This window comes from Liolophura sinensis, chromosome 4, assembly GCF_032854445.1.
Source record: "Liolophura sinensis isolate JHLJ2023 chromosome 4, CUHK_Ljap_v2, whole genome shotgun sequence".
Taxonomy (NCBI): domain Eukaryota; kingdom Metazoa; phylum Mollusca; class Polyplacophora; order Chitonida; family Chitonidae; genus Liolophura; species Liolophura sinensis.
Genome location: NC_088298.1, coordinates 19,562,596 through 19,589,685, shown reverse-complemented (window position 1 = coordinate 19,589,685; position 27,090 = coordinate 19,562,596). Strand labels below are relative to the sequence as shown.

The window sequence follows — 27,090 nt, the reverse complement described above, 5'->3', positions numbered from 1 at the left end:
AATCCAACATATATATATATATATATATATATATATATATATATATATATATATATATATATATATATATATATATATATATGGCATATACAGGGGCATACACACACACACACACACACACACACACACACACACACACACACACACACACACACACACACACACACATCTCTCGTATTGTAAACAAAGCCCGAAGTGTAGCTGGACGAGGTCAGGTCGTGCTGCGGTGGTATCGATGAGCATCCTGAAGCCTGTGGAGGCGAGCCCGCGGGAATTGCGTGCCCTCTACCTTTGCCGCCACAGCACGAGAAGCAAGCGTTGAGAATATGTGGAAAAGTTTTGATTTTGGCCCAGTAAAAGTTGAGCCCAATGGGATGGGCGTTCGGCTTGGAAGGGGCGTGGGTAAATTTCGGGCGAAAAGTTTGACCCCCGTTCGGACTTTGTTTATAGTAATAATAAGACGAAGAAGGAGAAGAATGTGGTGGCGTGCGGGCGAGTCCACGCGGAAATTTTGTGGCGATTACCCAGAATGCACTGGGCGACAGAGACGAGAGGGACGGTGCGTGTATATTATGGGTTTAAATACACTGGTGACAGGGGCATGGAGGAGAGAGCACTTGGATGACACACACCCAGGCAGAGTTTTAGTTCATATTTGTACCGCTTTGGCGCATCATTTTTTACGCAAAACCCGTTGCCCGCAGTGAGGGACTTCGTTTGCAGCTCGATGGGCGGTGGGTGTCAATTATAGTCGCTTCATTTGTGAAGCGATTATAAAGTGTGGGATGGCAAGACGGACGTGTGAAGACTGCACTGCTCATGTTGCTGTTTGTAACAGTTTGACTGAAGTTGTCGATGTCACCGCGTGAGTATGAACTGCGACGCAGGCGACACATGAATGCACGGGGATAATATCATATGAGTATTATATTCTGTATACTACGGATTATTAAAAACGACGACATCTGCTGAGAAAATTGGCCAGGGCCTGGAAAGTCTTATTTCGGTTCGTTTTTGGGTTTAAAACAGATGCTAAGGTAAACTGCCGAAGGCCAATGGAGCGTAAGTCCGGGTAAAGAACACGGCGAGCGTTAGAGTGCCGGGTACACGTAAATAAGAGATGAGCGATATCATCGTTAACTAGGCATCTATCACATAACCCAGATGGGTGCAGATTCATTCTAAATAAATAGGTATTTGTAGGCACATGTCCAGAAATAAGGCGAAAAACTAGCGTTTCATCTCGTCGGGAACGTAATGATAGTGGCGAATTTAACAAAACAGAACGAGTATACTCGTGAAAAAACCTCCCCTTATTAGATTCATCCCACTGCCGCTGCCAAATATCCACAAACTTAGGTGTAACATAACTCATAATTTCATTGATGTTTAAGGGCACGTGAAAGGATATATCAGAAAAGGATAAAGCTCTCTTCGCCAGGGAGTCTGCCATTTCGCTCCCAACAATGCCGACATGAGCTGGCACCCAGTCAAAGCTCACAGAGACGCCCTGGTAACGAAGAGTGGTGCATAAATGTAGTATTTTAAACACAAGTGATGAAGAATTATACCAGACATAATTTGACATGGCCTGCAAGGAAGATAAAGAATCGGTAAGTATACCAGCCCTGGAAGGGTTTTAGGTCGAGGAGAAACTGAAGAGCACAGATGATAGCTGTAAGTTCTGCTGTAAATACTGAGACAAAATTGGATAATCTAAAGGATTTGGAATATTTTAACTCTGGAACACAAAAAGCTGCACCAACTCTGTTGCTGTCTGGACACTTGGAGGCATCAGTGTATACCTGCAAGTACTGGGATAGGTTTGTAGGTATATATTCCGTAGCACATAGTAAGGAAACATTCGGATTATCAGATTTTTTTTCTATCATCGTTCAGAGTAGTCGAAATATAGGGAGGTTCTAGATTCCATGTGGGGAAATCAGGAACACGGGAGGACTGCAAAGCAACATCATCGCAATCTAAAGACGAAGATATGTTCTTTGATCTCAAACTAAATGGTAACCCAGCATAACTATTTAAGTCATGCAAGTTCTCATAAAAGGAAGGTTCGAGCAAACGAGACGAAGCGTTATTAACCGAACATTTGAGCCTGAAAAAGAACTTGAGGGTGCGCAGACGCCGGCGGATAGACAATAGCCACTCGTTACAGAATACCTGTAGAACGTTAAGTGGTGTGGTGCGCATGCCTCCTGTACATATCCCCAGCGCTGCGCACTGAACAGAATCTAATATTTCTTTAAGCGTAATGCAAGCAGAATCATAGGCTTCACAACAATAATCAAGTTTGGTACACGGATGAGAGAGCGATATAGCAGTAGTAATGATTTTTTCTCAGCCCCCCAACATTTGCCCGAAACACACCTCATTAAATTTAGAACTTTATCACATCTTGCTATCAAATAATCAATATGTCTACCCCAAGTAAGCCTATTATCGAATATAACCCCGAGATACTTAAAAGAAGAGGAGATTTTGATGGTCGAGTTATTAAGGGTTAGACAAACATTACCAGTATGGCGCCGTGTAAACACAACAGCTTCTGTTTTAACAGAAGAAAACTTAAACCCCCAGTCCCGGCTCCATTTCATTATATCATCTAGACCTTGCTGAATATGCTTGACACAAGAGGCAAGGGACCTAGAGCAAAACCACATGGATTTATCATCAGCGAAAAGCGTGCAATTTAATTTAGGGGATGTGGCATTGGGTAAGTCATTTATGGCTACATTAAATAAAGTGGGAGATAAGACACTTCCCTGGGGAACCCCATTCTCCACTGGAACCATGCGAGAATAAATCTGTCGCACTCGAACTTTAATGAAACGTCCGGACAGGAAATCTTTTAAAAAGCCCAGCATTTTCCCACCAATACCAATATTACGTAGCTTAATTAACACCCCAGTCCTCCAAACCATATCGTACGCTTTTTCTATATCTATTTACTTCAGAGGGGCAGTGAGGCAGCATTTGTTTATGTTATATACAATGCATGCCTGGACGCAGGGTTACCGAGACATCCGAGTCTAGGCCTGTATGCTATATGTACTTTAATTCCATTGCATTACTTTAAGCGTGCAGAGTTTACCACTGCATTGTGCGGTATGTAAAGAAGAGATATAGGCCTACGTACATAAATAGATATGACGTGCATTACTTGAAAGACAAAGGTGACGATGAATAATGTTTATGTACATGTAGAGAACCTGCATGCAGGCACGCAGGCATCATCAACCTTGCGTGCATGTGTTATTGATGGGCCTGTGCTCAAACACAATAATACACAGTATGTGCGTGCCAGTTGGTAGGACACAGTATACACGTGTACATGTACACGTTAGAGGAACTGGTCGGCAAGTGCTTAGATAGAAAGTGCTCTCTCGGGAAAAAATGGTTGGCCCTGAAAAGGGCCGTTGGATTGTCAAGTTTTGAGGTGGTGACGCTTATTTGCCGGCCTTCTGGGTCTTCTTGGGCAGGAGGACAGCCTGGATGTTGGGCAAGACACCTCCCTGAGCGATGGTGACGCCGGACAGGAGTCTGTTCAATTCCTCGTCGTTGCGAACAGCCAGCTGGAGATGTCGGGGAATGATTCTTGACTTCTTGTTGTCACGGGCGGCGTTTCCTGCCAACTCGAGAACTTCAGCAGCCAGGTATTCGAGCACGGCAGCCAAGTAGACTGGAGCTCCGGCTCCAACTCGCTCGGCGTAGTTGCCTTTCCTTAACAGACGGTGGATGCGTCCAACCGGGAACTGGAGTCCAGCGCGGGATGAGCGAGTCTTGCTCTTTCCCTTGACTTTTCCACCTTTACCACGTCCAGACATGATGCTTGTTGTGTAGATTTAGTGCGTACGGAGACAGATCTCTGCAATGACGAACCTTAGCGTGTAGTCAGCGCTTTTATACTGCGGGGAAGGATTCTGCTATTTTTAGACCTGTGTTGGTGGGCGACCAATCGCTGAGCTGTGCATGGTGACGGCCATTGCTCTCTGAAAGGTCCGCGCTTTTTGGCGCAAAACTGGCTGAACAAAGCCTGGTCGGTGCAGAAAAAAAAAAAAAAAAAAACTACCGTTTTATCCAACTGCATGCCGTGCCTGTCGAGAGACTGCTGCATGTGTGTGTGTGTGTGTGTGTGTGTGTGTGTGTGTGTGTGTGTGTGCGTATACATATGTTGCATGCAGTAAACTTATTACAACGTACATCGCGCATTTTTGCGCATTATATGCAATAAACTTTTTACACAGCACATCGTTGTCTGTTTGTGCATATACACGGAACAAATTGTCGCAGTGTGTTAACGGCTGTTACATATATGGCACAGGTATGCGAAGATTGGCTTGTTTTGCTTTCAGCTAAATAGAGAGGTGCCGGGCTGCAAGGATATAGAATTAATTCAGCTGCATGGGCTGCACCGCGTATGCATGTATGACAAATAAATTAGGTAATACCCATTACACTTGTGCAAGTGTGTCATTATAACTCAAGTCTGTTTGTAGGGAGAAGGTTGGAAAGGTGGGGACCTGGTGAAGGCATCAACGCCGTAAGGGCGAACTATATAGTGGCTGCCGTTCGCTTATACTTGTGTTATGTGTGGGAGTAGACGCTAGGAAACTGTACTATATGTCTTTAGTATTTGCCCACATGTGTGAGTGAACATCTCACATAAACACATCTCACATAAACACGTCTTTATTAACACATGTTAAAAGTGCGCAGTCGGGGCTTATGGTTTGACTCGGTGTAATAATGGGGGTGCGCATGTGCAGGTGTTGCATGGGGGCTTGGGAACTGGTTACATATTTACATATACATTTGCTCATAAACTAAACGCGGTCGGTTCACCAAGCTGCGGTTTGCATTTGAGTGTCAAACGGACAAACACGACCGGGCGGAAGTGGGAAAACCCAATTACATACCCAGTACGGTAAGCATAGAGAGAATATATAGAAGCCATATAAACCAGTGCTCAGATATAGAAAGTACTCTTCCGGGAGGAATTGGTTGGCCCTGAAAAGGGCCGTTGGAAGTAGAAGTTTTCGGGACGACAAGGGAGTTTACTTGCTGCTGGTGTACTTGGTCACAGCCTTGGTACCCTCGCTAACGGCGTGCTTGGCCAGCTCACCGGGCAGGAGAAGACGGACGGCGGTCTGGATTTCCCGACTGGTGATGGTGGAGCGCTTGTTGTAGTGAGCCAGGCGAGAGGCCTCGGCGGCAATTCGCTCGAAGATGTCGTTGACAAAGCTGTTCATGATGGACATGGCCTTGGACGAGATGCCGGTGTCAGGGTGAACCTGTTTCATGACTTTGTAAATGTAGATGCCGTAGCTTTCCTTCCTCCTCCTTCGCTTCTTCTTGTCCCCGGACTTGGGGGCAGACTTCTTGATAGCCTTCTTTGCTCCCTTGGAGCCGGTTGGTGTCTTAGGTGCCATGACTGGTGGACGTACAGGTGCTGCTCGGTCAGAGATAGCGCTGTTGAATGACGGGCCGCTCAGGCGGGCGGCCTTTTATACGGCCAGCCCGGCTTGTAAAGTTGGAGGGAAAAGCAGAGCGCGGACCTGGCAGAGAGCAGCACAAGACGTCCTGCTCTAGCGGACTCTCTCCCTCCTTCTCCATGTGTGTAAGCTCCAGCAGAGAGAGTGAGCGAGCGGACTGAGTGTGGTGCAAAATTACTCCACAAGTATGTATTAGGCTGTTGCAGGGAGGAGAAAAGTGAAAATGGCCCCTTTCCCCCTTTATCACTCCCCCCCCCCCCCCCGCACATACGATGTATGATGTCCACTGCATAAAGGCTAATATACACATGCACGCCACTGCAGGCACAACTAAAACGGCTCGTGAGTAAATTCTGTGTATATATGTGGTTTTACATGCGCAGGCTGTACATTGGCCTGCACTTATACATGTAGGTGTACATAATTTGTGTGTGCATGTGTCCACCTGCATACCTGTAATTATGTGAAACATTCTTGAGTACGGCGTAAAACACCGATCAAATAAATAAATAAATAAAATTATGGTCTTCGCTTACAGTTCCACACGACCGCGGTGGACATAAATGGGACAGGCGCTAGAAAGCTGCCTGTGAAAATGCATGTGGTGATGCAATGCACCATCCGCAGAGGGATTTATTTCACTGGCAGTACATTTATGTCAGTGCACGATCCGAATTTTGTTGGGTACAGTGCGTGTGCGCTGGGGCTGGCCAGATCCACCCATGGGCGATTTTACTTAAGTGTATTTACACACGTACGGCATGTGTGGATGTTCATGAATGAAGGGGAATGATGAGAATAAAAAAAATAAAAGTAAATAAATAAAAGTAAATAAGTAAATAAATAATCACTGTTACTGTGTGCTGGGGCTGGCCAGATCCACCCATGGGCTATTTTACTTAAGTGCATTTACACACGTACGGCATGTGTGGATGTTCATGAAATGAAGGGGAATGATGAGAATAAAAAAAAAAAGGAAATAAATAAAAGTAAATAAGTAAATAAATAATCACTGTTACTGTGCGCTGGGGCTGGCCAGATCCACCCATGGGCTATTTTACTTAAGTGTATTTACACACGTACGGCATGTGTGGATGTTCATGAATGAAGGGGAATGATGAGAATAAAAAAAAATAAAAGTAAATAAATAAAAGTAACTAGGTAAATAAATAAATAATCACTGTAAATGGGAATAGCTGTTGCGTGGGGTCTGTTGCAGGAGGAATCACGTACATGTACAGGCACGGTGCACGCTAAACAAGCTTATCTACTCACGTTTGGAAACTAAAACTGACACTGCATGCTTGCGTAGAGGGTAACAGTGAATGCATTTGAAATTTGAAGACAAGTGCTTAGATTGAAAAACCTCTTCCGGGAAGATTTGGTTGGCCCTGAAAAGGGCCGTTGGGTTAGTGGTGGTGGTTGTTGTTGCTGCTGGTCCGTTAGGAGCTGTCTAACCGCCGAATCCGTACAGGGTGCGGCCTTGGCGTTTCAGAGCGTAGACCACGTCCATGGCTGTGACGGTCTTTCTCTTGGCGTGCTCTGTGTAGGTAACCGCATCACGGATAACGTTCTCGAGGAAGACCTTGAGGACACCGCGGGTCTCTTCGTAGATCAGACCGGAGATACGCTTCACACCACCTCGTCGGGCAAGACGACGGATAGCTGGCTTGGTGATACCCTGGATGTTATCACGAAGAACTTTCCTGTGGCGCTTGGCACCCCCCTTTCCTAGACCTTTGCCTCCTTTGCCACGTCCAGACATGCTTGATGGATTCTATCGAGCTGAGCGAGTAGAAATGTGCTCAGTGATGAACGGCTGCGCTATATATACCGTTAGCGCCGACCTGTACGAAGGCATCGCAGTCAGACTTATCTCCACACCGATTGGCTGGAAAGCGCGGGCGGCTGGCTTTGGGCTAGGCCAGCTGCCTGTGGCCATGCCAAGTGTTAGCTGTATGTCGGAGAATAACTCGACCCATGCTGTCAATGCAAAGCTTGTCGACGAAGTCTGCCCCCACCCCACTCCCTTAATTATAGCTCCCAGTTACATTAAAGAGTCGTCCACCCACGCTGCGCTACATCGGTGTGTACGTATGTGTGGGGGAGGCCTACATACGGCCCGTATGCATGTAGACAACAAATAGTACCAGTAAACGAGTATGCAACAAAAACAGTTCGAAAAGATAAGGCGACATAACAAGCGAACAAGTAAACAATCGAGGATTCAGCCGTCTCAACAAAGGATGCACGACACACGTGAGCTCAGCCACACGTTCAGACGAGCCACACACCTTTATACGCTTTCCTGCATGTGAGCAGGCGAGAAGGATTCCCGTTAGAGTTATTCCCCCCTGAACCGTCACTCGGGGAAGTTGTGTCGTTTGCTTCTGTGTTATTCTCCTTATTGCTGATGACAGCGGCAAGGTGAATGGGGTTAGGTTAGTGGGTACATGAGTGGAAATTAACATGTGTAGCCCACATGCATACGTGCGTGCAGCTATATTTATTTATTTATTTACTTATTTATTTCGTTGGTGTTTTACGCCGTACGCAAGGACATTTTCACTTATACTACGACGGCCAGCATTACAGTGGAAGGAAACCCCACGACTTCTCTAAATATTCCAGAAATCCAACATATATATATATATATATATATATATATATATATATATATATATATATATATATATATATATATATATATATATATATATGGCATATACAGGGGCATACACACACACACACACACACACACACACACACACACACACACACACACACACACATCTCTCGTATTGTAAACAAAGCCCGAAGTGTAGCTGGACGAGGTCAGGTCGTGCTGCGGTGGTATCGATGAGCATCCTGAAGCCTGTGGAGGCGAGCCCGCGGGAATTGCGTGCCCTCTACCTTTGCCGCCACAGCACGAGAAGCAAGCGTTGAGAATATGTGGAAAAGTTTTGATTTTGGCCCAGTAAAAGTTGAGCCCAATGGGATGGGCGTTCGGCTTGGAAGGGGCGTGGGTAAATTTCGGGCGAAAAGTTTGACCCCCGTTCGGACTTTGTTTATAGTAATAATAAGACGAAGAAGGAGAAGAATGTGGTGGCGTGCGGGCGAGTCCACGCGGAAATTTTGTGGCGATTACCCAGAATGCACTGGGCGACAGAGACGAGAGGGACGGTGCGTGTATATTATGGGTTTAAATACACTGGTGACAGGGGCATGGAGGAGAGAGCACTTGGATGACACACACCCAGGCAGAGTTTTAGTTCATATTTGTACCGCTTTGGCGCATCATTTTTTACGCAAAACCCGTTGCCCGCAGTGAGGGACTTCGTTTGCAGCTCGATCGGCGGTGGGTGTCAATTATAGTCGCTTCATTTGTGAAGCGATTATAAAGTGTGGGAAGGCAAGACGGACGTGTGAAGACTGCACTGCTCATGTTGCTGTTTGTAACAGTTTGACTGAAGTTGTCGATGTCACCGCGTGAGTATGAACTGCGACGCAGGCGACACATGAATGCACGGGGATGCGGCCTTAATTGTTTGCGACCCGTCCAAAAAGTATAGGAAGAGCTGAACAGTATACATAGATAATACCTGGACAAAAACAGTAGAAGCGTCAGCTCGTATCAGTTCTGTATGGGTAAAAAACGACAACAACCACTATAAAAGCGACAGATAGGCCGATCCAACCATGTTAACACTAAAAAATATACCTTCATATAATTAATAATACCGGTACTCAGGCAAATTATATTTATACAATCATATGAGTATTATATTCTGTATACTACGGATTATTAAAAACGACGACATCTGCTGAGAAAATTGGCCAGGGCCTGGAAAGTCTTATTTCGGTTCGTTTTTGGGTTTAAAACAGATGCTAAGGTAAAATGCCGAAGGCCAATGGAGCGTAAGTCCCGGTAAAGAACACGGCGAGCGTTAGAGTGCCGGGTACACGTAAATAAGAGATGAGCGATATCATCGTTAACTAGGCATCTATCACATAACCCAGATGGGTGCAGATTCATTCTAAATAAATAGGTATTTGTAGGCACATGTCCAGAAATAAGGCGAAAAACTAGCGTTTCATCTCGTCGGGAACGTAATGATAGTGGCGAATTTAACAAAACAGAACGAGTATACTCGTGAAAAAACCTCCCCTTATTAGATTCATCCCACTGCCGCTGCCAAATATCCACAAACTTAGGTGTAACATAACTCGTAATTTCATTACTGTTTAAGGGCACGTGAAAGGATATATCAGAAAAGGATAAAGCTCTCTTCGCCAGGGAGTCTGCCATTTCGTTTCCATCAATGCCGACATGAGCTGGCACCCAGTCAAAACTCACAGAGACGCCCTGGTAATGAAGAGTGGTGCATAAATGTAGTATTTCAAACACAAGTGATGAAGAATTATACCAGACATAATTTGACATGGCCTGCAAGGAAGATAAAGAATCGGTAAGTATAACAGCCCTGGAAGGGTTTTAGGTCGAGGAGAAACTGAAGAGCACAGATGATAGCTGTAAGTTCTGCTGTAAATACTGAGACAAAATTGGATAATCTAAAGGATTTGGAATATTTTAACTCTGGAACACAAAAAGCTGCACCAACTCTGTTGCTGTCTGGACACTTGGAGGCATCAGTGTATACCTGCAGGTACTGGGAAAAGTTTGTATGTATATATTCTGTAGCACATAGTAAGGAAACATTCGGATTATCAGATTTTTTTCTATCATCATTCAGAGTAGTCGAAATATAGGGAGGTTCTAGATTCCATGTTGGGAAATCAGGAACACGGGAGGACTGCAAAGCAACATTATCACAATCTAAAGACGAAGATATGTTCTTTGATCTCAAACTAAATGGTAACCCAGCATAACTATTTAAGTCATGCAAGTTCTCATAAAAGGAAGGTTCGAGCAAACGAGACGAAGCGTTATTAACCGAACATTTGAGCCTGAAAAAGAACTTGAGGGTGCGCAGACGCCGGCGGATAGACAATGGCCACTCGTTACAGAATACCTGTAGAACGTTAAGTGGTGTGGTGCGCATGCCTCCTGTACATATCCGCAGCGCTGCGCACTGAACAGAATCTAATATTTCTTTAAGTGTAATGCAAGCAGAGTCATAGGCTTCACAACAATAATCAAGTTTGGTACGGATGAGAGAGCGATATAGCAGTAGTAATGATTTTTTCTCAGCCCCCCAACATTTGCCCGATACACACCTCATTACATTTAGAACTTTATCACATCTTGCTATCAAATAATCAATATGTCTACCCCAAGCAAGACATTATCGAATATAACCCCGAGATACTTTAAAGAAGAGGAGATTTTGATCGTCGAGTTATTAAGGGTCAGACAAACATTACCAGTATGGCGCCGTGTAAACACAACAGCTTCTGTTTTAACAGAAGAAAACTTAAACCCCCAGTCCCGGCTCCATTTCATTATATCATCTAGACCTTGCTGAATATGCTTGACACAAGAGGCAAGGGACCTAGAGCAAAACCACATGGATTTATCATTAGCGAAAAGCGTGCAATTTAATTTAGGGGATGTGGCATTGGGTAAGTCATTTATGGCTACATTAAATAAAGTGGGAGATAAGACACTTCCCTGGGGAACCCCATTCTCCACCCGAACCATGCGAGAATAACTCTGTCGCACTCGAACTTTAATAAAACGTCCGGACAGGAAATCTTTTAGAAAGCCCAACATTTTCCCACCAATACCAATATTACGTAGCTTAATTAACACCCCAGTCCTCCAAACCATATCGTATGCTTTTTCTATATCGAGAAACACGGCAAGTAGACAATCTTTATATTTAAAAGAGTGTCTGATGGAGGTTTCTAAATTAACCACATGGTTAGTAGTACAACGTTTGTTTCTAAAACCGCTCTGTACTGGACTAAGTATGTTGTGTTTCTCCAAAAACCACATCAATCTAGAATTTATCATACGCTCCATGACCTTGCAGAGACAGGACGTGAGGGCTATAGGCCTGTACGAAGATGTGAACGAGGGATCCTTACCTGGTTTAGCAACGGGCACAACAATTGCTGTATTCAATTTAACAGGGAGTTTCATATTAGACCAAACGGTATTGTAGAGCAATAGTAATATAATCATACAGTGATATGGCAAATTGTACAACATGGAGTACGTAATAGTATCCTCACCCGGTGACGAATCCGAACATGAGGATAAGGCCTGCTTTAATTCTAGTAAAGAAAAATCATTGTTAATTGGCATGTCATCAAAAAAGAATATTATTAAAAGGATGCATTTCTTCAATATTTTCCTTATGGGATATAAACTCAGGAGAATAATTGTTTGAATTGGAAACGAAAGAGAAACTGTCTGCCAAAATATTGGCTTTGTCAATATTAGTAACATAATTACTATTATTATGAACAATAGTTGGGGTGTTATTTGATTTTCTTTTACCTTTAATCGAGTTTATTTTATTCCAGACTTCTTTGGTATTTGTATTTTCAGATAAAGTCGAACAGTATTGTCGCCAGTGATCTCTCTGAGCTGTTTTAATCACCCGCTGTGCTACAGCTTTAGCTCGTTTAAATAAAACAATGTCTTGGTATAGGCGAGTGCGTTTTGCACAATTTGTTAAACGTTTCCGATTTTTTATAGCATTAGAACAATCGTCGTTCCACCAAGGAACAGGTATTTTACTAGACACCTTACCTGAGGATTTTGGGATACATTTTTGTGCAGCCAAATCAATAGCATTAAGTACATTATCTGCAAAAATATCAACATCATTATTATACACATCCTGAGAAAAAGACCTCATGTATTCTTCTTTGTATACATCCCAGTTTGCCCTTTTCACACACCATCTGGGAGGCTGGCCTACAGGATTCACATGATGGTCTATATTACAGGTGACTAGAACTGGTAAATGGTCGCTGGGACAAGGTCTTATGGTATCCACGAACCAATTAAAAGACAGACCTATATATGCTGAGCAAAGAGTAAGGTCTAAATGAGACAGATTACCAGAATGAGGATCTACACGAGTGCCCGTCCCATCATTTAAAACACACATTTCATAATCATTAACTAGAGCAGTCATTACCCTTCCATTGAAATTCGTTGTAATGCTACCCCATAAGGGTCCGTAAGCGTTAAAATCCCCACACAATATATAAGTGCTATTAATATAAGACATAAGAGTATCAAAATCTTTTCGATCAATACGACTAGAAGGATTGTATATATTAACCACACTTGTGGGTGCACCAGAGCTCGTAGCAATAATAAAACATTGTGCCGCAATACTGTTAAAGGGAGGTAACTTTAGTTCTGAAACGGATAGGCCGTCTTTTAGAAACATGACCAGGCCCCCTCTCCCGTCTGTTTTCCTATCCATTCTACCTATAAAATACCAAGGGTAAGTAAAATCCATATGTGGCTTTAAAAAAGTCTCTTGAAGACATATAACGCGAGGAGCGGGCTTAAGATTTTGAATATAACACTTGAATTCCTCTCCATCAGCGCCAAGACCGCAAATATTCTGATGTAACATGTTAAAAGTCATTGATAAAAAAGGTAAAACAAGATAGGAATATATATTTATATTATATAAAGGATACATTATGAATGTTCATCATCCGAGGACACAGTAAACAGAATATTGCTCAGTCTTTTAAAATCAACAGCCTCAGAGCCAAGACGACTCTGAGCGATGCTAAACACTACTTGTACCAAACTCTTAGGGTCTTCGATTTCGAAGACTTTTATTAGTATTTCCGAAAAGATGGCGATAAGCCTTGTGGCCATTGTGAAAGACATACCGTCTGTCTGAGTGGATTCACCACGTGGGGTTTGAGTGGCTATGGACCTAAGGATTGGCTTGTCCGGTGTAAACGTAATAGAATGGGGCTGTTCAGGCGGGGGTGGGGGGGGGGGGGTATCAACTACCGGTCCTTCTGTTAGAGCTCGCTCATTTGGCCCTTCTGGGTAAATTCTATGGGGGTTATCTTCTTCACGTACTGATTTTAACGCATCAGCAAAAGAAATTTTCTTGGTAACCTTTATGAACTGCGCTTTACATACTTGCTTTCTATATGGGCAACCCATATAGGTCGAGCTGTGACTCAGGGACCCGCAGTTGACACATTTAGAGCGATCCAGGTCACGGCATTCATCAAATGTATTTGGGCCACCAGATCTTGGGCATCGCTGGCGCCCCCTACATTCCCCTGAAATATGCCCAAAGGACTGACATTTGAAGCAACGTATGGCGGGTGGTACATATTGCTTGACAGGAAATATTTCGTAATCGAGAGAAACTTCTTCCGGTAGAGCATCCAAATTAAAATATAACAACATACATCTGGTTTTAGTTTTTTCCTTCCCTTTAGTCAGACGCTGTGCTTTCGTTACTTTGTATTTTTTCAGTGCTTGTTGTACTTCTTCTTCAGTGATGTCTTCGCCGAACCCATAAATCACCCCACGTGACAGGGTGATATTCGAGTGCAGCCTGCAGGAGACATCTCTCCCCATCAGCGTTGTTTTGCTGAGTGCTTTTTTGACTTGAGTGGCACTATTACAAACAATCATTAGATCTTTACCATTAATTTTCTTTACTTGCTTTACATTGCCAATTGCTTGTTGTTAACTCTGACCAAATTTAATTGGGTTCCACCCAGTGACGGGTAAGCCCCCCCCCCCATAGATGAAATTACAACATTGTTATTGTTATTTCCCTGCTTCTGACCCACCTGCTTTGCTTTCTTCCCTTCCTGGGAGCTCCTATCTGCTGAAAAATCGCGCGTTCGCTTTGTAGTGGATCGCGTTTCCACGACTTCCATGTCGTCTCCTTCTGCGTCATCCATGGCTGTAACTAATGACTACAGTAGTGTATGCACAGGGGAGTTATTACAAGACGACAGTTAAAAATAGCAGAAGTTGCTCGGGAGCTGCTCCGAGCTAGGGAGAAAAGACGAAAGGCGCTCTGTTAGGTGTGGAAGAGACAGTGTAAGTACAGGATCTCCTATCCCACAATTGTACACTATACCTAAAGTATAGCAACTTACAGCCCTATGCTACTATGTAATACCAATGATATTACTGTTAATATATTATATTATATTTCTATATAATAAAAAATTTATAAAAAATGTTGTCAAAAAGCCCAATATACTAAGCAACAAACGTGTATTATTAATTTGGTATTTACAAGACCGAAAGCTATTACAAATAAATCCAAAAAATATCAAATATACAACACTATGAAAACCACTCTCAATATACGCCTGTACAAGAAACGGGTTTAAGTTGACCTTTGCCTCCTTTGCCACGTCCAGATATTTCTATTACATACCTACTTTCTATATGGGCAAGCCATATAGGCCGAGCTGTGACTCAGGGACCCGCAGTTGACACATTTAGGGCGATCCAGGTCACTGCATTCATCAAATGTATGGGGGCCACCACATCTTGGGCACCACTGGCGCCCCCTACATTCCCCTGAAATATGCCCAAAGGACTGACATTTAAAGCAACGGATCGTGGAAGGTACATATTGCTTGATAAGAAAAATTTCATAACCCAGAGAAGCTTCTTCTGATAGAGCTTCCAAATTAAAATATAACAACATTCATCTGGTATTAAGTGGGCAGAATGGGTGGCTGTTGTCACCGACCTTCAAGGCTACACGGGTGTACTTCGTAGTATATTTGCGGATGGTATTGTCAATCAGGGACGTCTGCAAGTCGTGCGAGCGTACACTGAAGACGTCTGCCGACGTGTCAAGGATCCCCGGCACATTCAGCAGTATTATTTAGAGATTGTTCGCCCCACGTTGATGTACATGGTACGACTACCCTCCAACCACGCTGAGTCACTACTCTATAGACGCTCCCTGTTAAATGCTTGTACATTGCTGTAAAAAAAAAAAAGAAGAAAGAAAATACAAAACAGGTGGTTTTTATGTTCACGGTAAACTGTGGTGTTTGGTTTTATATATATGCTTTTCAGGGGAGACGATACCGTCTCCCAGCCCCCAGGTTACCCTAACAGAAGAAAGATCCAGTACTTCCTGACCACATCACACATGCTTAGATCCTAGAGATACTCCATAATTCATGAAGTCAAACTGACTCATTTCTACAGAGGACATCTTACCACTCTCTGAATATTGGGCTTAGATTAACCATACAGCGCCAAATATTTCATATGTGTGTACATATATACATGTAAGTCTACCTGTATTTAATGTAAAAAATGCATGAAACTACATGTTCATTCGAGTTACTTCGTCCGTACACCGTAAACTCGAATGAACATGTAGTTCCATGCATTTTTTACATTAAATACAGGTAGACTTACATGTATATATGTACACACATATGAAATATATATATATGGACAAATGTGTCATGTTTTCACTACAGAGAGGCACTGATTATGTGCAAAAATATGAGCAATTTAACACAGTTTAATTAACAATTAAACAAACGATCATCATAACCCTTTTACACCAAAGACACTTGTACTGTGATCAGGTTACTTAAACACCGTGGAAATGGTGCAGGAAACATAAAAATACGTATACAACATTTTAACTACTTGTCTCTAAAATACTTCTTGGACTAGGTCTATGCCTGGGACATGGCTCACCGAGGGGGAAAAGTGACGTGTGCTGAAAGTTTCCTAACCCTTCATCAATGAGACCTATCGTGGGTTCGAATCCAGACCTGAATAATGAGTAAGGAGTTACACACCAACTAAACAAACAAAGAAATGACATCACTTTACCTTATAAATTAGCCAGTATCCACAAATAAATAAAACTCCTTTGACCGTTAAACACCCTCTTCAAATTCCACTTTACTTCACATGATATGTTGTAAAATAATAAACAAGAACTCCTTCTGGCACGACACAAATAAACCAACGCTACATACATATAGCGTGGTGGATTAAAATACTGAAGTGATCAAGTGTAAAATGAGATCGGCTCCACTCAGTGAGCAAGCTTCAAAAGTATACATAAGCTAGGTTATTTGCCCCTGTCCGTCTGTTTTCGGTCCGTCTGTTTTTGGTCCGCCCGGGCTGCACGTTGGACACCCGGAAAGATGGGCAGTGACGGTCCTTAAAGGCCTCGATGGCTCTGGCTCGTTGCTTCCGTAATAGTAAGTAAATAAATAAATAAATAAATAAATAAATAAATCATAAAACATAAACAGAAATGACAATACAAAGCACTGCTTTATTAACCCAGGATTTTACAGTTGTATAGTGACGCCTAATTAAATTAAAGCTATGACATTCATATGTTTCGTTCAATAAAATTCAGGGGAAGTAACTCATTATGCAATGATAATACACCCCCAGATTTATTCCCCTTGTTAAAACTGTCCTAAAATGTTTCGCTCCATACCAAATATGTTTGAGCCTTGTCATCAATGCGTTAAGATTCAAACCAAACAGCAAAGCAATTGCGGACCATGAGGATGGATAAAGTATTATATCCAAATCATTTTGAGACGCCTGGATTTCAGGAGATAGAAGAAATCTGGTGAAACATGACTCTCCGTGCCGGGTGAACTAAACCCATGTGAAAAATCATGCTTACCTGTCAAGCCCATGTACACCACTGTCAGTTACACACAGTAGTTCTGACAACCACGGATCACAAGGTGAAATCGACCAAACACAACTATTCTGTACATACCTGGACAAAGTGATAACTTTTCCGTGTGTTGGAGACACAACAGCTTCATTCCGATCAAGTCGACCCGAATCATTTCGCGATTAGCTCTAGCCCTCACGCGCCTCGCCATATGATGTCCAAAAATTATTATTTTATTCACTTTTACATAAAAAGGACACCAAAATCCAGGGAATATGACCACAGAAATGTGTTAGGCAACATACAGGTAAAAATAAGCTTACAACTTGGAAGCTTACGGTTATGTAACACTCGCTGCGCCCCTTCGAAAGCATTTCACCAGTAAATTTCAAGTATCGAAAATTGGACGATTTATAGTACAGAATACGGCATGTGTTTATACTGCGGCGAGTGTTCGGGTATACCAACCGAGAAAGAAAAGTCTTTTTTGAGGTGATGTGTCCGCACTAGCCGGGAGCATCGCCGTGTAGACACTAAGTAAAATAATGACATTCTCATTAACATGATCCAAATTCCAGGAGTTCAAAAGAAAGCGCAGCAATCGTCCGTGGGTGGAGAGGGGGTGGGGGGTGGGGGGGGGGAGGGGGGGCTTACCGATGACGTTATTGATTTCTTTCTAACAGGCCAGGCAGCTTGTATGGCTGATCTAAGCCCACTTGTCATAATGCTCGTTAGGTCATCGCCCGCCGCTATTCGCTTCTGCACATACACGAAAAGGTATGACTGCCGACACCAACAGATAATTGTGTGACATGACAAGCTATTCTATTAGACAATCCAGAAGCTAGGGACCACGTGATTTCTCTGGTTGCAAACAGGGTGGTGAAGAAATTCGTCCCGCAAAAAGAATATTACATAGGAAAATGCCTGTTGAATTTTTGGCGCAAAAGGAGCTGAAGGAGCTGCTCTAGCTCGTGACGTCATACATACCCATTAGTCAGTTTTGGCGCGAAATGGAGCTCATCCATTGGTTTTTGGCGCAGAGCGCGGAATCAACGACACACTCCCTCCACCCCAATACGACACGTTCGCAACATACTATACTACTTATCAGTTTGTGTATATCTGTATTTCCGGGTACCAGAAGTAATACGTATCTGTCAACATTAAATGCACGTGATTACCTACGCTGTATATTATTAAATTACGGGAAACAGGAAGAACTGGCACTGATGGTTTAATGATGTTCAAAATATGATCGGATCATGCAAATCATCTATCAGTAGCCGCTATATATATATATATATATATATATATATATATATATATATATATATATATATATATATGCGCATCATATTGTGTACCGTCATTCTTCTAAAATTTCGAACAGAATTTTTGGGAATTGGACCGGAATAAAAACATTTCTCACTTGTCTAAAAATCCTGATAATAGGTCGCATTTGTTTTGACTCACGAAAAGAGAAATAAAAGAATCATAATTTTTAAAAATACCTATTCGGTCTTTAGTCACGATTTTAACGAGAAATGTCGCCTAAAACACAGCTGGTTACACGTGGGGAGAACTTTGTAAGAGGGTGACAGGGTGGTAAGGAGTGAAGAAGTGAGAGGAGGGGGCGTCTTTAGGCGATCATTAAAAAGTTGTTTTATGCGAGTAACCTAACCGACCGGTATAGCAAAATGGAAAGGTGAATTTTTATAGTTACCAGATGGACTCTAGGCGATTTCGTGATATTTCGGTCCCCGATTTATTTATTTATTTGATTAAAGTTTTACACCGTGCTGAAGAACATTTCACTTATACGACGGCGGCCAGCATTAAGGTGGGAGAGCTCGGGGGAAACCCTGGTCCATCCGCAGGTTGGTGCAACACCTTTCGACTTCCGACTGGAGAGGAAAGCAGCATGAGCTGGACTTACACATTAAGAACTTGCATAAACAATCACAAGAAATATGTACAAATTTACACCACATTATAAATAAACGAAATATCACTGATCAATAAACAATTGTTATATTTTAACAATCCTAAATATTATAAATATCACAATAACACTAAATGGTTGCTAAATCTCATGTTCACTTTAAAATACAAGTGCATGCACTTTGATCGAACACTTTTTACGGTTTTTCTAATATAAATATAACAAATAATAAAATTGCGAACAAGTTTGTCACTCCAGGAATCACATTAAAATCACAGGGTAATCATCATTGAATTTCAGCTCATCATGTGAAATTGCCTCAGTCATTGAAAGCTGAAGAATATGAAAATGTATGTATTACTACTATTGTCAAAGTGACGTCGAGAACATTACTGCATTCAAGTAATGTGCTGAATGACAATCGCTTCAGAATTATAAACAATGCATACGTATGTATGTATGTATGTATGTATGTATGTATGTATGTATGTATGTATCTATATATGTATGTATGTGTATGTATGTATGTATGTATGTATGTATGTATGTACATGTGTGTACATATTGTAATGGATTTCAGTATTGATCGTTTGTTGCTCGTGTAAGGTTACAGTTTGCAGATCAGTGAAATATCTGATAATCCCTCGATATCTGTAATCCTTGGTAGCTTAATGAAATACTAAAACTTAGATAACAAAATAGCCACACACGCAAATTAGACGCACTTATACAACAGCCCATGCTGGCTTCCTCTCCGGCCTTAAGTGGGAAGGTCTGACAGCAGCCTGAAGATGGTCGTGGGTTTCCCATGGGCTCTGTCCGGTTTCCTCCCAGCATGATACTGGCTGCCGTTGTATAAGTGAAATATTCTTGAGTACGGCGTAAAGCACCAATTAAATAAATGAAAAAATACAAATTGTGAACACCACAATGGAACATTCCAGAGTTTTCTGGCATGCACAAAACCTGTGGTTAAATCTCAAATGACTTGTAAATGACCAGGCTCAGAGATGATTTTCATACACTAATTATTCGTTCTGTATTTAGACTTTCATTAAATTCCGTGCGCTGTGCAGAACCGGTTTTTTTTCCTATTACACAAATTCAGTACCAATAATGGAATGACTCAGCGTGAAGTTGAAAACTGATGCGAGTAAATGTGACTGAAACTTACATATTTCAACTTTGTCAGACGCTAATTATGTGGTATAAGCTAAATATGAACAATACCCGAAGAGTAGAGTTCTGTGCAGTTGTCCCACAGCTTGAAAATTCTACAGAAGATATTGCATGTCGTCTCTTCCACAGGCCTACAAACGAACACCCTAAACAGACATGCCAAGAATGCGTAGACTGGGCAAGTCAGGGAGAATTCAATGTAACTTAAGATTACACGAGCGCATTGATTTTCCTTACTGTTTATGTATTACATTTTTCGGCTTCCACCTCAAAAATATATCTACCCAAACTTTCGCGTCGTACCATGCCATACCACCACATACAGCGGTACAATGACCCAGGATTCCCTCACGATTGCGGTCGCCGTGAGTTCAAGTTCAGCTCAAGCTGGCTAATCTCACTAGTCGTCCGTTGGAAGGTCTGCCGGTAACCAAATTGTTAAAGCCAAAATGGAGTGAAATTTATATGATATATACAAGTGGTGTGGGATCTTGGGTAACCATAACCCATTTAACTACCAACCAAACACTAGTCAGTTCAACGGAAACAACATGTTTCAATATGTGGCATTTCATGCTTGTCAAAGATATAAAAAGACTTTCTTGCACAGCCTGTATAGCAGCTTATTTCTCACTTTCAACTGTAGAAACTAATCTATTTGTTTAAATTTACATAGTAAAACAAAAAAAGAACACATGCAACAGCAATGTATGGCTGGCCATCGCCAAGCTAACCTTTTGATGTAATTGTTATAAACGAACAAAACTTCATTTAAAGACAATAAAGTCATTTAATAAATTAATTTCTCACGTGTTTTATGTTTGTCAATTATCTGAAATTAAAGTCTTAATTGCCCATTATTAAAAAATACTTCCTCATGGTCGAGTATAAAATGTGGGTGAAATTGCAGGATGGATATAATATAACTGATGAATCAATCGTAATGTATTTAATTTGAAAGTACTTGTTTAGTCTGTGCGTTTGTATGCTTTGTTGAATATACATGCAAAGTCAGGGTGAGTATTTTAATGGTTTATTCATTTATTCATTAATGTATTTATTTGTTCATATTTTATTTTGTTTTCTAACCTTGTTTTCAAACATATTCACTTATGTAACTTATTCAACGGCGGTAAACCAAGAAAGTGTGGGCTCAAAGCCAGCATAGCCTAGACTGGAAGTTTGAAAGGATTCCTCCCTCTGACTTTTCGTGGGGTCCTGGTCCCGGGTTCACGAAGCGATCTTAGACTTAAGTCAAAATTTTAATCATTAAAATATTCCTTTCCGGAATTTTAGGTGAAATTTGTTGCACAATAATATTCCCAAAATTTACGTTATCGAGTAATATTTTGACCTTGTTACAAGAGAAGTAACAGATTTAAAGTGGTTTAAAATTTTGACTTAAGTCTAAGATCGCTTCATGATCCCGGAACCTGGTGATAAAAAGCGCTTGACGACACTCGTGTGCCCCTTTCCGCAGCCTGATGTTTCTTGACGGTCACTTGTCTTTAAAACACCAATATGGAGTGCTTATCTGTATGTCATTCGTTGGAGAGTTCGTCAGTAACTTGCCAGGGATTCATGGTTTATCCCTGGCACTACGGTTACCTAAACCCATAAAAATGACCGCAAATTGTTTGTTAAAATAATCAAGTAAATAAAAAAATATATAGGCGTACAACGTCGGTTAGTTTTATACGTGCTGAAGAAAATTTGAGTAATCGCAACAAACAAGCGGTAATTGCCAGGAGACAGCCTTTCCCATATATGAAATAAAGTGTATGTGGAGTTATTTATTTGACTGGAGTTTTACACTGTACACAGTTTAGAATATTTGACCTTTTACGACAGCGACCAGCATTATGATGGGAGAAAGAAGGGGCTGGGGGAATCCCTCGACTATCCGTAGGTTGCTAGCAGGCCTTCCCACATACGGTGGGAGAAGAAGCCAGCATGAGCTGGACTCGAACTCACAGCGATCGCCTTGGTGAGAGATGTCATTGTTTTGGGCTAGTGCGCTAATCACTTGACCAAGGAGGGCCTTTCGGGCGCTTAATCCCTACTACTGTACGCCATAGATGTAGCGCTGAAATAGATCACCAATACATACTGTGTTAGCGACCCTCCGAGCCCTCTTGGCCGCTTGTTTTCAAAAACGCACCCCCAAAAAGTGGAGCAGATGAGGCATGATAACTATGAAGATGTTTTCGTTTTGTTCTACTCCATGCAGGTATAAAACTGGGTAGGCGCATTTGAGAAAACAAAGTCAGCTGTCCATCATCATGTTAAAGTGTGTGACCGCCATTTTCTTTGTTCTTTTGGTGCTCTCCTGTGTCTGGGTTGTCTGGTGTGCCAAATGTCATCTTAACAGGCACAGACATTTCCTAAACTGTTGGAGTAGCCGTTTGTATACCATGCCTACTGAGAAGTTTACCGCTGACCTTCTTGGAATTGACTTAAGTTACAACCAAATTCCATTGATTGAAGATTACACCTTCTCAATGTTGTCCAATCTACGAACACTTGACCTGTCCGCGAACTTGATTGTGCACATTGAGTCAAAGGCGTTTGCGGGACTTGAAAATCTTGTATCTTTGAATTTATCACAAAGTATACAGAATTTCACCACAGACTACTTATCAGTGAAGCTGTTCGAGCCTCTTCTGAGTCTGGAAGTGATACGTATTCAACGATGTAAAATCAGCAAAGAGTGGATAAACCAAGCACTTTGCAGACTGAACAACTTAACGACGCTGTTCATAGATTTCCCTCAGAACTTCACATTTGATTTAGAGTTCGAATCCGTGACCAGAATGAGGAGAATATCCACACAAGAAGCTGTAAGATTAACTGATGTAATGGCTAGAGCTTGCGAGTGGTCATCTATCAAAAATGAAACATTTGTGGCCTTCCGGGACATTGCTGTAAGAGAACTAACCCTGGTCCGGTGTGAAATCGAAAACATTGAGAGTGGCGCCTTTGATCCTTTGATCTCTCTGGAAGTTCTCGATCTGAGTTTTAACCAGAACCTTGGGCTAAGAGTCGCATTTCAATCTCTGGCAGGTCTACCATCCAACATGTCGACCATCAACATGGCCATGGTGAACAGCTACATGATTGGTTACAAATTGGGGGACCGGGATTTTATGTACTTAAGAAAAATATGTGTGCGGTCGGTGGACCTTTCCCAGAATTACATCTACTACGATGACGACACCAGCAATCCTGTAAAGTTTCGGCTGGATTGTCTAGAAAAGCTGAACATGTCATACCACGCGATCAACTTCTGGCCGTCAAAGCTGATGTCGTACCTCATCTCCAGTGAACGCCTGACCCAGATTGACTTCTACCGAATCGGGTATAGCAGCTCAAAATCCAGCGATGACCTGGTCACATCTCGAGACTGTTCAGGACCTTTTATTCTGCCACCAAATCTGAAATGGCTAAGTGTTAGTGGATGTCAACAATGGTTCATACCTTGTTCAACGGTGGATTTCAGCCCCAATTTGCCTTCTCTGCAATATTTGAGGTTAGACTATGCTGTTTCGGATATCTGCGCGTTTCCACTGGTCTCTGGAGTCCCAAACTTGACCCACCTCGACATTACTGGCATCAAGTGTCTTATAATGGGAGACAACATTTTTCCTCAGAGTATAACTACCCTCGATATGTCTAACTGTCCATACGCGCAAGGGGCGTTAATATTATCTCGCCCATTTGATCTGCTGAAGAACCTACGCGAGATAAATCTGTCCGGCAACGGCCTGATGGATTTACAAATACCAATTTTCAAATCACCACAGGAATTAAGGACCGTCATCTTGGCGTACAATGGCTTCCAGCGACTGCCTGGAATCGTGTCACATATTCCTCATCTCCGAAAGTTGGACTTGACAGCTAACGCCATTACCCATTTTCAACCAAAGGAAATCAGCCTATTGGACAGCCTGATGTCAAGAGAGGATGAAGGGCATCGCTTCCAAATCATATTGGGCGGAAATCCATTGCAGTGCACTTGTGAGACAGTCGTATTTATCCGGTGGCTTTTTTGGAGAGAGTCAAACGTTGCCGGTGTAGACCATTACAGATGTTTCCTGTCAAACGGAACGAAAGTTTATCTGAAAGACTTTCGCAAACAGTTAACTGACTTTGAAGTGAAATGCGTCAGTCATACTTACCTGATAATATCAGTTGTCGGTATTCTAACATTACTTGTCTTGGTCCTTCTGTTTGTTGTGGTATACCGTTACCGATTAAACCTCAGATACTGGCTGTATACTAAACTGATGCCTCCCCAGGACATGTTTGTTGACCAGGAGTACATCTACGACGCCTTTGTGGCCTATACGTCTGACGAGTACGAATGGGTTGTTCGACAGTTACGTCCAAAACTTGAACTGGTGGACGATCCGGTCACTCTATGTGTTCACGACAGGGATTTCACTCCTGGGAAACCAATTCATGAAAACATCGTGGACAAAATGAAGGAGAGCCGCAAAATTCTTTTGATCATCAGTCCGGGTTTTCTCGAATCACGATACGGTCCACTAGAAATCGAGTACGCCGGTATGAAGTGTCTGGAAGAAGGCAGAGACGATGCCATATTGTGTGTACTGATGGAAGACATTCCTGTTCGTCTAATGCCGAGGGCGCTGAGAAACCTCTGGCACAAGATCACCTTCCTCAAGTGGAGCGCTGATCCGGAGGCACAGGTCATTTTCTGGCGGAACCTCAAGGCTGCTGTCAGCCCAACACCACCATGAACGATGGAAGACAAACTATTTGTCGAATTGCCGTGTGCATTCATGTGTTGTGCTTTGAATGTGACCCATTTAAATAGCTTCTATATAAATTTTTAGTTTCGTGTGGTTGTACGTCTTCCTACATTCTGACATTTCTTTCTCGTTTTTTTTTCTCGCAGTTAAGCCCTGTCAGGCATTGCCATACCCATATATATGTAGATTTATTATATAAATTATGGCGGTAAGCATCAATCAAATCTATCAATCAATCAATCCATAAATTTATAAAATAAACTTGCGTTTGTCCTGTTTTTAAATATTGGTTGACATATTTGCGTGAAATCTAGGTGTAAATAAATAAATAGATGTCTATTATGTTTAGCCGATGCCCTGTTTTTGTTGTATTGATGACATCCTAGCGTGAAGTCTAGATGTAAATAAATAAAAAAAATCTCTTATGTTTGTCCGATGACCTCTTTTTTGTTATATTGATGACATATTAGTCTGAGGTCTAGATGTAAATAAACAAATAGATAAACAAACAAATAAACAATGTTTTTTGATATATTTGTGACATACTAGCGTGGTGTCTAGATGTAAACAGAAAGTTCGATGTGTTATTCTTGATATATTGATGGCATACCAGCGTGAAGTCAAGACTTAAATAGATACGTAGATGTCTCTTATGTTTAGCCGATGTCCTGTTTTTCATATAATGATGACGGCGTGAAGTCTGAGGAAGCAGAAAATTCATCGCCTGATAACCCAGAACCTGAAGTCTGCTCAGTGCTATCAGTGTCATTAGCTGGAACCTCAGCGTAGTCCATTATTGGTTCAAATTGATACGGCAAGATATTTGCTCCTGTATTTGGGAGATTCCGTCTTGAAACTGACATCGTTTTGATGCGAATCACTGGGCTAAAGGACTCATAAAACGCTTTTTTTTTCTTAATGTGGAGTTTAGAACGTAGCTCAACATGTTAAGGTACGAAAAAGCTCCTCGGTCTCCTTCTTGGGAAATAAAGGTGGCTTTAAACTGCTGTTTTCCTAAGGTGCCAGCAGTCAGTCCGGAAATTAAGTAGCCTGATGATGTGACGTCAACGGTTATTTATTTATTTATTTGATTGGTGTTTTACGCCGTACTCAAGAATATTTCACTTATACGACGGCGGCCAGCATTAAGGTGGGTGGAAACCGGGCAGAGCCAGGGGAAAACCCACTACCATCCACAGGTTGCTGACAGACCTTCCCTTGTGCGGCTGGAGAGGAAGCCTCTCCTTGAACTGGACTTGAACTCACAACGACCGCATTGGTGAGAGACTCCTGGGTCATTACGCTCCGCTAGCGCGCTAACCAACTGAGCCACGGAGGCCCCTGACGTCAACGGTGATAGCTCTCAAAACAATTTTGAGTGCAAATTGGGGGCGGTAAGGTGGTCCCGCGGTCCCAGTATGTTCATCGATGAAAATTCAAGACCACGGGAAAATATGAATGAATTAGAGGGATTACGAAAATATATCAAACATACAGCAGCAATGACATTTTTTGATCTCTGTCTTTTTTTTGGGGGGGGGGGGGGGCAGGAATTTCTTTATTTTCCTTAAAACTATTATCTTCGTTTTATAGGATCTCTTCATGTTTCCTTTAAATTCGTGAACGGGCGCTGTCCTTCAGACGCACGTAAAGCGTTGTACTGATGAATAGGACAGCGTGGCCGTAGGTATCCAAGCGCAGGCACATGCTTAACACTTCACGGCGGTACCGCACATATTGGTAAGTGTGCGTGCATAAATGCAGGTCAAAAACCCAAAACACACTCCAGAATAAATCCCTTACACAACGTGAGAGGTAAACCGCCGACCTTTGGCAAGTTTCTGACTTGCGTATGTACCCACACGCGTAGCATACTGGTTGAGGTCAAGTGATATTCAGAGAACGTGAGGCCATCCAAACAGTCATAGAAGTGTTGTTGATTGCTCATTTTCACCAATTAAGGCCTCACAAACTAGGAATATACGAACTAAGGACCACGTTTGAACTCTACACCTCGCCTGTACTATCGTTTGAAGAAGCACCTTAACCTCTGGACCACACCC

General features: G+C 42.2%; 3 protein-coding genes across 4 annotated transcripts; 1 reads left to right on the top strand and 2 right to left on the bottom strand.

The window, feature by feature from the left end:
• Positions 1-3,464: 3,464 nt before the first annotated feature.
• Positions 3,465-5,447, bottom strand: LOC135464825 (histone H2A-like). The gene is made up of 2 exons (XM_064742392.1): positions 5,287-5,447; positions 3,465-3,846 (listed from the first exon to the last, which is right to left on the bottom strand). Exons 1-2 carry the CDS (start codon positions 5,445-5,447, stop codon positions 3,465-3,467), a joined length of 543 nt encoding a protein of 180 aa, XP_064598462.1.
• A 1,516-nt stretch (positions 5,448-6,963) lies between these two features.
• LOC135464827 (histone H4) lies at positions 6,964-7,275 on the bottom strand. Its single transcript, XM_064742394.1, has one exon. The coding sequence runs from the start codon at positions 7,273-7,275 to the stop codon at positions 6,964-6,966; it is 312 nt and encodes a 103-aa protein (XP_064598464.1).
• Positions 7,276-21,195: 13,920 nt separating this feature from the next.
• On the top strand, positions 21,196-25,526 carry LOC135464751 (toll-like receptor 2 type-2). Of its 2 annotated transcripts, none has more exons than XM_064742289.1 (2): positions 21,196-21,268; positions 22,624-25,526. In XM_064742289.1, exon 2 carries the CDS (start codon positions 22,667-22,669, stop codon positions 25,013-25,015), a length of 2,349 nt encoding a protein of 782 aa, XP_064598359.1. In that variant the 5' UTR covers positions 21,196-21,268; positions 22,624-22,666; the 3' UTR covers positions 25,016-25,526. The 2 variants fall into 2 exon arrangements, with proteins under 2 accessions (XP_064598359.1, XP_064598358.1); XM_064742288.1 differs by having other exon boundaries at positions 21,200-21,268; positions 22,483-25,526.
• The last annotated feature ends 1,564 nt before the right edge of the window (positions 25,527-27,090 follow it).